The sequence below is a fragment of the Diospyros lotus genome, chromosome 8 (genome assembly GCF_014633365.1).
Source record: "Diospyros lotus cultivar Yz01 chromosome 8, ASM1463336v1, whole genome shotgun sequence".
NCBI classification, from domain to species: Eukaryota; Viridiplantae; Streptophyta; class Magnoliopsida; order Ericales; family Ebenaceae; genus Diospyros; species Diospyros lotus.
The window spans coordinates 34,578,209-34,588,508 of NC_068345.1; the positions used below are offsets into that span (position 1 = coordinate 34,578,209).

General features: G+C 36.1%; 1 protein-coding gene across 4 annotated transcripts; it reads left to right on the forward strand.

The window, feature by feature from the left end:
• The first annotated feature begins 1,104 nt into the window (after nucleotides 1-1,104).
• Nucleotides 1,105-8,662, forward strand: LOC127808943 (uncharacterized protein At2g24330-like). Of its 4 annotated transcripts, XM_052347685.1 has the most exons (7): nucleotides 1,105-1,289; nucleotides 1,700-1,849; nucleotides 2,477-2,737; nucleotides 3,769-3,913; nucleotides 6,471-6,580; nucleotides 7,132-7,549; nucleotides 7,683-8,662. In XM_052347685.1, exons 3-7 carry the CDS (start codon nucleotides 2,480-2,482, stop codon nucleotides 7,925-7,927), a joined length of 1,176 nt encoding a protein of 391 aa, XP_052203645.1. In that variant the 5' UTR covers nucleotides 1,105-1,289; nucleotides 1,700-1,849; nucleotides 2,477-2,479; the 3' UTR covers nucleotides 7,928-8,662. The 4 variants fall into 4 exon arrangements, with proteins under 4 accessions (XP_052203645.1, XP_052203646.1, XP_052203644.1 ...); XM_052347686.1 differs by lacking the exon at nucleotides 1,700-1,849 and having other exon boundaries at nucleotides 2,460-2,737; XM_052347684.1 differs by lacking the exon at nucleotides 1,700-1,849 and having other exon boundaries at nucleotides 1,106-1,289.
• The last annotated feature ends 1,638 nt before the right edge of the window (nucleotides 8,663-10,300 follow it).

Genomic DNA, 10,300 nt, shown 5'->3' on the forward strand with positions numbered 1-10,300 from the left:
ATCATGTTCAAAATTAGAAGTTGAGGAGTCTAATAAGTCCTTATTTAAGTTTAAGGGGTAAAATGGTGAAAGGTGAAGAGCTGGGCATGCTTTTAGCCTCCATTTTAATTCCCTTAAGTCTAATCAATTAGATAGGTTTGGCTATCTAATTATTTTCACTCATAGTTATATCCTTTGCTTGTGTGATGTCATTTTTAAAAGTATATTTTTAGCGTAGCTCATCTCTTTTATTATAAACTTCTTATATTTGATTGAGCTAGCAACCTTAGAATATGTATTCATTAGAGTTTGTTTGAAAACATTGTTATCTTGAAAGTTTTCATTCCATTTCAAACTTTTGGAACCAAAACAATTATAAAATAAAATGAAGAATATATAATGGATTCATGCTTTTTATTTCTTATCTTTTCATCTTTCATTACCATTATCTCCCTTCCTTGGTAGCTAAATAGCTAAATGTATTTTATCACCATCAGCTACCAACGATGGACGATGTCAATCTAGTGACTGCTTTCTCGCGTCCTCATTATCCATCATCAGATCAATGAGATTTTAATAAAAATAGCTAGATTTACCCTATTTCTAATAAAATTCATAAAATTTAATTAAAAAATTCAAACTTCTCCCTTTCGAGTTTTAATAAACTTCATAAAGTCTAATAATTTGAGGGGCGATCACTAAAATGAGTTTAGCATAAAAAAGGAGTCTCACTCTATCATCATTTGTGTTTAGAGAGAAATTTAGGCAAAGAATTTAATGATTCACACCCAAAATAAGCACACATTAAGACCAAGTTTAAATGGTAAATTAAAAATTTAATAATTTATTAACATTGGGTGTTATTCGGTACAATTGCAAGATAGAGTTACCAATGGATCTGAGTAGTTGAGGGTCAACATATTTGGGCTTTTTTATTTTTATTTTTTTGAGTCAACCAATTTATCTAATTAATAAATAAGTCTAATAGGTATAAATCTCATGAGTTTAATTTGTATATATTATAATTGGATCTAAATCTAATAAATTATGGGTCGGACCCGATTCATAGACAGGTGTGGGTACGCATTAATGCTGTTTCATTTGGAAGTAAAACCGCTCAACCTCCTCTGAATTAAAGTCATCGGCTGGACTGGAGCCATGCCACGAAGGCAGCCCCTCGGATTAATAAATGAAATATTGAACTGGCGTTTGGCCGCCGATTTCTGGATTCATCGCAACAACAGCAGACCGTATTCTCGAATCTCAACTCCTCGACCCTCTCCCGATCTTGCATTTCCTTCTCCATCCCTGTAAGTCACGCTACTGCCTCTCTCTATCTCTCTCGCTCCACTATTGTACTTCCCTCGCTGTTTCCATTACAACTCTGATGGTAACCGAACCATCTGACTGTTTCTTCAAGTGTTTTACTAGGGCTTTTTAGTCTGTTAAAATTGCAGAGGCAAATTAGCATGTCATGCATCCATTTGTGGTTGTTTACCTCTATTAAACAGTGTACACTTGTTCGTATAAACTGTGTCGTCGTCTTGTATCTGTCAAGTCATCCTCTTTTCACGTTTCTTGTTACTTTTTGTTTATTTTTTAGGGTATATTTCAGCATGGTGTGGGTTTTATATTTCTGTTTTTGGAGGGGGTGGGTGTATGAGTAAATTCTGATATTACAATGCTGGGAAAATTTTGACTGAAGTTTTGTTTTGGCAAGTCTGCGGTAGTCGCAAATTGACTCTTGTGGGAGAAAAGTCGTTCTTTTAGTGCTGCATGAAGTAAATTTGGAGTTATCGTGCTCTTTTGATGCCAATGCTGGGTACTGATATTTGCTAAAAAGAAGAGCATTCAGACTCTAACCGAAGAGGTTATTTTTTATTTATTCATATTTTATAATTACTATAATTATTGTCTAGCTGATGCAAAAGTACAATTTTTTACAATTTGTGGATCTTGTTTTATGTTAGAATCGGTAAATTGATTTGAAAACAAAGTATTATATTTTTGGGGACCTAGTTTTCTTAGAAATACTTGTTCCCTGTTTTTGTACATGCACAAAACTGTATAGAGAGTTGGTTACGCTTTCTTTGGAGGAAATTCAGATCATGTTTGCTGCAATGTGTGCTAGAATAAAGAGTAGACTTGAAAACTTTGCATATTTCTATTGATTATTAAACGTATTTATTATTTATTATTTTTATTGTTGAGTTATGGATCATAGTTTTACATTGAAGTTTATGCAAGAAATCTTTATTTCCTCGGAAGATACCTCGCATACTTGACGGATATATGCTCCTGTAGTGCCTTAGATTCCTTAAACTGATTGCTCTTTCTTGATAAACTTTGTTGATAATGTTATCCGTTACTAAATCTTCTAGAATATTATGTGTTCTTGAGATCTTGTTTCTGTTTTCACATAATGCCTCAAATTTTGATGTTTACCTGTGGAAAATAAATCTATTTCGGAACTCATGCAGTTGTCGGTTATATATAGGGAATGGCTGGAAAGTCCAATAAGGCCCAGGATGTACCTGCTACTGAAAGCAACAATACTGGTGCCATTCTAAAGAAGAAGAAAAGAGGAGTAATATCTCGAATATGGAATGGTCTCTTTAGACTACGTGGTGATGATTTTGAAAGGAAGCTGGGTCATATTTCAAAGGAAGAAGCTGCTGTTCTTGCCAGAATGAAGAAGAGATCTCAGAGTTCGAGGGGCATTATTAGGCATCTGATTGCACTCTCTGTGATTTTTGAGGTTATCTAAACAGGGATTGAGAACTTGTTCATGTTTGGTTACAGTGTTAGTAAACCCATGGAAAATACTTTACCTGGTTATCATTAATTCTTTTTTTGACATATCTTTACCTTGGATTTGTCTATGCCAAAACAAACAATGAATGATCATCAATAGTCTAATTCCACTTCATTTGATGAAATATTACTAGGACTTACTTGGTTGGGTGCATGATATGTTTTTACTATTTGGCTGGTATTCAAATTTAGAACTCATTGGAACAAGGTTGCATGGAATGTTACATAGAACATGAATCATTTGGATACATGGAACATGAATAAAATGTGGTATGTTATACCTTCTTAAAAGGTTATATGACATGAGTTCATTTGTATGACCATGAAGAAAAGACCCAACCCAGCGTTTGTGGTACATTTATAGCTGGTTTCTTTGGTAAGCCACATGCAGAAAAAAACCATTGGGAAGCAATATAAAGTAGAAATCCTTTTTTGAATCCAATGGTTGCAATCCACTGTTTGTCATTTCCTGCTGACTTATTTACAGTACTGAGCAGCTTTTGTCATTATTTACAGCTTTCTTCTAAAGTTTAAAGAAAGTGCTGTTGTGGAGGTTAACCTCAGCCAAATCTAATGGTAGTGGAACTATTCAAGCATTAACCCAGATGCATAGTCGTGTGCATTTCTGTTCCACATATATTATATTGTGGCAATGTAATTATGTAAATGCACATATACATATTTAATAATAAGCAGTTGAACTGGTTGAATCATCAGTTGAAACAATGAACTCTGGACTAGCCCCCTTCCAATTCAATTCTGATAACTATGCTGAGTATTCCTTATCAATTCTAATCTTTTAATCTTATTCTGTATGATAGAGTGCTTGGTTCCATGCACATAGAAGAAAGAGACGTGGCTGATTCTTTAGTTACATTTTTATTGCATTCTTGATGGTGATGGAATTTTTTACTTTTTGCAGTTTCTTCTCTAGGTCCTCTTAAGGCATAATTTTAAGATGGTTTTCACTGCCAGGTTGTTGCAGTGGGATATGCTATCATGACTACAAGGTCCTTAGAACTGAAATGGAAAATGAGGGCATTCAGGGTCTTGCCTATGTTTATTATGCCTGGGTTATCTTATATTATTTATTCAGCACTTGTAAGGTTCACAAGGATGTGTAAGTATTTTAAAACTGAGAATTTTGTATTATCTGAAAGCCCTTTTTATGATGAGATCAATAGTAACTTTATTTTTTGTATTGTAGGAGAAGAGGAAAAATTTGTAGTATTCTTCCTTTTAGAGTTTAGTGGGCTAATAATGTGGATTTCCTTGTCATTTCTTTCCTAGTTGAATTAGAGGTGTTCTCTCTCTCTCTCTCTGGGGGGGGGGGGGGGGGATTTGTACGGAGGATTGCTGTTTTGATTGTGTTAAAGAGAATATTGTATTATTGTATATTGTGTAGAAGGTTTACAATGGGTATATATAGGGTATTTGATCAACCTAAAAAGGTAATAAACAACTATGAAAAGATTACAAAGAATATATAAAAAATCTATAAAATATTCCAGTATTCCAGTAATATTCTCAAGGTATTCAGATTGCATGAAGAATACATAGATGACTTATTAGATTATTTCTCTTTTTATTCTCTTTTTCTTTCATGTTTTCTCCCTTTTCCATTTTTTTTTCTTCATCTATTTTCCTCTTTATGGTTTTACAGCAATTTGGTATTAGAGCCTGATCTTGATCTACAACAATGGATTAACTCCATGGTCCCTCTACAAGTCATTGGTTTATTGCACTTGCAAACATCAAACAACACTATCCATTTGCCCATTGCCATTTCTACTTCAAGTTCTTAGATTAGTCATTATGCGAAACATTGCAAAACCATAGCAATAGTTTGCATGTGATCGTATTTGCAAAATTGTGCCTGAATCAATTTGAGTTGATCTGGGGTCCTACTATTAAGAAAGTTCGGTTGCATCCAGACTCATAGAGCTACTTGTGTTTCTTGTCATTGTCAAGGCCATTCAGTTATTGGTTTTTTTCACGATCAATTTGAATAAAATCAGCTTCCCATTGGAAGCCTTGCATTTTTGCAATTCTTGCCGGTAGTCCACTTCTGCAACCCATTGTGTTGGAGTCCTAACTCTATGAATCTCTAAAGACATCAAAGGACCTCATTAACACCAAGGAAAAAAAAAAAAAAACTAGGGCAGTTGATTGGAAGAAGACGACTATATTTTACCTGTGACCTGATGCGGCCATTGTGTCCGTATATCTCAGCATGATGCATCCTTAACTATCTCGAGCTATACTTGATCCATTAAACATGCTATTTATCATTCATTAAGCCAATGACATTATTAGTTATCTTGAGCTCAACTTGTACCATTAGATAGGCCTCTGGCAAAGGTGTAACTGCAAGTGAGCTAACCAACCTTCTCACCATCATTACGCCTTTTCCCCCTTTGTTCTCGCTTCAATTTCAACATGCCAGATTTGGTTCCAAATGGAATTGGATGACACTAACGAGCAAACCCAGTATTGTTGAGTTTCCATGGAAATGCAGTGATTGATGGGTTGGTGAATGGAGAGGGGGGCAGGGAGGGCCTTGGGGGCCGGCCGAACTCTTTGACGCGAGAAGTGGTGCCGAGGGAGTCAGGGAAAATCAAGCCAAAATGGTCAATTTACATGAGTTGTTACCAGCAGGGGAGGTCTATGTAATTACCCCAAAAGATTATATTATATGGTATATAATATGTTAGGCCTTGTAGGTACATTAAATATTCCTGTGTAACAAAAATGAGATTGTTGATCCTAGTCAAAGGTGAACAAATGGACAAGATGACAGTGAAGAAAGATATGGGCATATAGATGGTGCAGAACAAAACGATTCCCTTGGAGTTAAGCTACAAATGGGTCTTGAAGTCTGGACAAACTGCTCCAAAATGACCAAGTATCTGGGGACTATGGCTTGTCAAACTTTGCAAACTATTGCATGGCCTTTTCTTTTCTCCACTTCCTTTCTCCCTGAAAGCCCTATTCGTTTGTTTTTTAATTCAAGTAAATTGCTGGACTTTGTGCTATTTGGATGCCATTGAGTTTGCAGGCAGCCGTATTTGTAGCCTCTTTGCCAGGATCCTGCATTTCATATGTTGGTTAATTCTTTAGACCTTTGAGGTAAACAGCTTCTGGTTGACCTCGTGATAGCACTAGTTGTATCTTGAAAGAGGGAGGGGTCTTTTGTGCTGTTATTGCAGGAGGATCTTGCTTATGCAAACATCTTTCTCTGTTAATAGGGTTTTGTGGTTGACCTCATTATAACTCAACCTGCATCTAGAAAGAGGAAGGTTCTTATGTGATGTTACTGTTTGAAAATCCTTCTCATCCAAACTTCTTGCTTGCTGCCAAATGACAGTTATCTAGTGTTTTCTCCCTGCATTTTGCTTCAAATTTCTGGAGACAAGATAAAACTGGTTCCTGTCATCCTCAAACTGAGTTTATGGCATACACCATATGTTCTTTATGGAACATTCTTGATTCAAGTTTTATTGGTTTCCTTTGCTTCTTAATATGTGAAAAGGAGCTTACCTCGGCATGTGCATGTTGATTGTTTGGTGCGTTTGCTTTGTTGCACATGCTTAGAATATGGCGGAATGTTATTCACAGGTGATGAAGTAGAAGTAGGCCTATTTATTTTTTTAGTTTTTTATGCATTCTTCTTATAGGTGACCGCAAGGATCAGAAAGCTCTGGATAAGCTCCGTGCTGAAAGGCAAGCAATAATTGATGAGCTTAAAGAGAAGACAAATTACTACACTACACAGCAGCTGATTCAGGTGATAAGACCAAGGATCAAGTAGTCTATTGATAGATCTCTGTATCAACTATTCTTGTACCATTTATATCCCAGACAGTGAATGCATCGGTTAATGCCTGCATAAATAATGAAATGAAACAACATGTCACCTTAATTGAATATCATGGAGGAGACAGAAATTTTAGCTTGGTTTCCATTCTAAAGTTACCAAATTTGGATAGGATTCAATTACCACCTCTAAATTTAACAAATTATAGGCATAAAATGATGTTACAGGTTTAGGTTGAAAATAGTTTTTGAAAATTTAGCTTTGATAAATTCATTCAGAAAAAAGAAATTGGGATGGTTTAAGATTATAATGGAGCCTATTTGAGTTTCATTTTTATGGTTATTAATACATTGATGTCTTCTGGGCCAAATGTCTATACTTGTATGGTAAGCTGATTTTCACATTTATCTTCAAAGTTTTGTCTTTGAGCACGGGCTTTATTGGCATCTAATGACCATACCCCCGCAAAACAGGCTATTACCAAAAATGTTTGCATGCTTACTCTGGAATTGTAAATGCAGAGGTATGACCCTGACCCGGCAGCAAAGGCAGCTGCTGCAACTGTCCTTGCTTCCAAGTTGGGTGCAGAATCTGGCTTGAAAGTGTATGTGGGAGATGAATCGAAGCTTTCTGTGCCCACTGGAAAGAGCAATGATGTTGAACTGGTCCAATCTAATGGACTCCGAAATCGGAAAGAGTTGCAAACAAGATATGTTAACACAGTGAGTGATGTGTTACAACACTCTGATAAAGACCTCAAAAGTACAGGGAATCCAGTTCCTGATATTTCTGAGCATAACCAGCTGGTTTTCGAACACGATCATCCAGGATCAACAACACATGATGGAGGATGGGTTGCCCGGATTGCAGCATTGCTAGTGGGTGAGGATCCATCACAATCTTATGCACTTATATGTGGCCACTGCCGGATGCACAATGGTGAGCGGACTCTGGTGCCCATTCTTTAACCTAAGCAAGGGGAAAAAAAAAAAGAGAAGAGATTTTGAGATTGGCAGTGATGTCAATTTGGTTTTTAAAATTGTTTGGTGAATTGGCTATCCTTTTTGTGCAGGGCTTGCAAGGAAGGAGGATTTTGCATTCATAACATACTATTGCCCACACTGCAATGCCTTGAATAGGTCAAAACAAGGCATTTCCAGTCCTAATTATCCGAAAGTGAGCTCCTCGACATCATCAGGTAACCCTAAACCCATCAACAGTGGTAGTAGTACAAAAAGTGACCGGACGGCTTCTTCTGTCGAAACCACAGAAAAGAGTGATAGCGTAGTGCCGGGGGAGTCAGGTCCTGCTAATTGAATGACGATTTCTGGTGCATTATGAAACGGCATTTGGAGTTCCAGGACCTTGATGTTGCTGAGATTTTCTTTGAGGAGCTTGTTGTATTGGGTGGCTCATACAGAACAGGTCATATGGCATGGTTGCAACACTCATCTGTTTGGCTGGCTCCTCCATCCCATTTCTGTAACTGGTCAGCAAAGTTTTTGTGTTTCTACTAGATTCTACTATAGTTATGTTATTTTCATGGTAATCTTTCTTCTTTTCTTTCAATTCTTCTATTCTTGAGCCCTTTTCTGGGCAGAAGAAATTAAGAAGATTTTTGATTTCATTGAAAGCCTAGAAAACACCCTCGTACCGTTAGAATATAGAGATGGAAGATTTGTAATATCAATTGAATGGCTTTCGTTTCTCTTTGAGCCGGTGGATGCTTATTTCTTCTCCAACTACTGTTTCGAGCCTTTGAAGTTCACCAAGAATTATGAACTAGACTAGACTAGAGCAACCACCATTCAACAATAACAAGCCTTCATCCGTGTACGTGCGGACGAGTTTTACATTACATTAGTTGGTAGTTATGTAACAATTCGTCTTTATTTGTGTTGGGATTTATTTAAAATAGGAGGGACGATTACAATGCTGGCTTAGAAATTGTAATTGTAGTTTTTTTTTTTATTTAATATAACATTATTAGTTAGTTAGTTATTATTTGTTTGCTTGAACATCAATGAAAGTAGCTGAAACAAACCCAACAAATTATTTCCCAACGACTTTTTCCCTTTCTGGTATAGTGCATCTTCTACTGTCAGCTTTTTAGAAGTTGTTCGGAATGGTAACCTATCAAGCCTTGCCCCACGCCCCGCTCAGCTGCACCGTTACGTGGAGAAAATATAAAGGCTAACCTAGTTGAGCCCAAATGGTCAAAAACAAAAAGCCCCCCTTTGGGTGACAGATGAACAACAGAACAGCTGATTGGGTGAGTTGAGTGGGAGAGGGAGGCAGTTGGCAGTTGGCTGTTGGCAGTTGGTGAACTCATTAGTCTCAGTGGTGGATGGATGGTCGATGGACGATGGACAATCGGTTCGTTACTTACCGCATTCCGATACGATGTTTTCTGTTTCGAATCTTTTGCGTAAAATATCATAATACTAATTAATGTTTGTTAGGCTGTCTTAATTATCCGGCGAGATCGTCATCTGGCGTGCTTGCGTCCGTTATCTCTCATCTTCTTATATTTTCGGGACGTCTTCCCTACGTTTTGTGCTTTCCTTTTCTTGGCATTTTCTTGTATCCATGACAATGAATGAATGATAATTACAGACAAAGCAACTGATCCTAATAAACAATGGGTAAAATGAAAATTATATTCATGCTTCTTAACAATAGGAATGATTATATATATATATATTCATTCATGTAATTATTAATTAAACCGGTGCCTCCTAGGCATCGCAGATTTCATGGCAAGGCAAAGGTAGATTGAGTGCAAGAGCAGCACCACGCAAGGATCGAACATGCACAACGGACGCATGGACATGGTGGCGCCTGCAAAATTGATGAATGCGTTTGGTTACTCTGTCCTGTCGTGTCGTGTCGTGTGGGGGTCACAAGCCCCACAGCCTTTTCAGTTGCGGACACACCACGGATTCTACTGCTCCCTTCTTCACGTGAACCAGTATGTATAATGAAGGAGTTTTAGGGATCTTAATAATGGATTGTTTGAATATTTATTATTTAATAAATATTTTTATGTTTAAATATAAACTTTTTAATTTATTTTATTTTCGATAAATAAATAAAATCTATTTTCTGATCCATTCTTGCCTTTGTTAAACTTTTCAAATAAAATATTATCCAAATTCATTGGTGAAATTTTAATAATAAATAATCGGCATTAGATTTTGATATTTTTCGGATTTATGTGGTCACATAAGTCATACCACATTAGACCAATTTGTGTGTTTTTCCTAACAATTATTATTTATACTTTTCAACTCTTTTTAAATTTATTTTTGAACTTGAATTTAGGAAATAAAATATTATTTTTAATTTTAATCTTAATTTTTTTGACAATTCATATTAATCATAAAATACTATTTTAATCATAAATTTGGTAATAGGGATATTTTGGTAAAAAAACTCTTATCTTGGTGCTTATCATATGTATTAACAAACACGTGGAAATAAAAAATACAGTTACCAATGGATTCTAAAAAATTTAACAAACAGTCTGATAGAAATCTTGGAATGCTTCCCGGCCTTATCTTGATCATTCCATATCTTGGTCCAGAAAGTATCTCAATCTTATCTTGATATCACCTTATCTTGCTCATTTTAACAAATGCCCTCTAAGACGAAAAAAAAAAGTAAAATGAGATGAAACAACACTTTAGG

Excerpts from the sequence above, each read along its gene's own strand:
- LOC127808943 (XM_052347685.1), top strand. The coding sequence starts at position 2,480 with ATGGCTGGAAAGTCCAATAAGGCCCAGGATGTACCTGCTACTGAAAGC. Across the intron at positions 6,581-7,131 it reads CTACACAGCAGCTGATTCAG|AGGTATGACCCTGACCCGGC; the intron begins GTGATAAGACCA and ends TTGTAAATGCAG. Across the intron at positions 7,550-7,682 it reads CCACTGCCGGATGCACAATG|GGCTTGCAAGGAAGGAGGAT; the intron begins GTGAGCGGACTC and ends CTTTTTGTGCAG.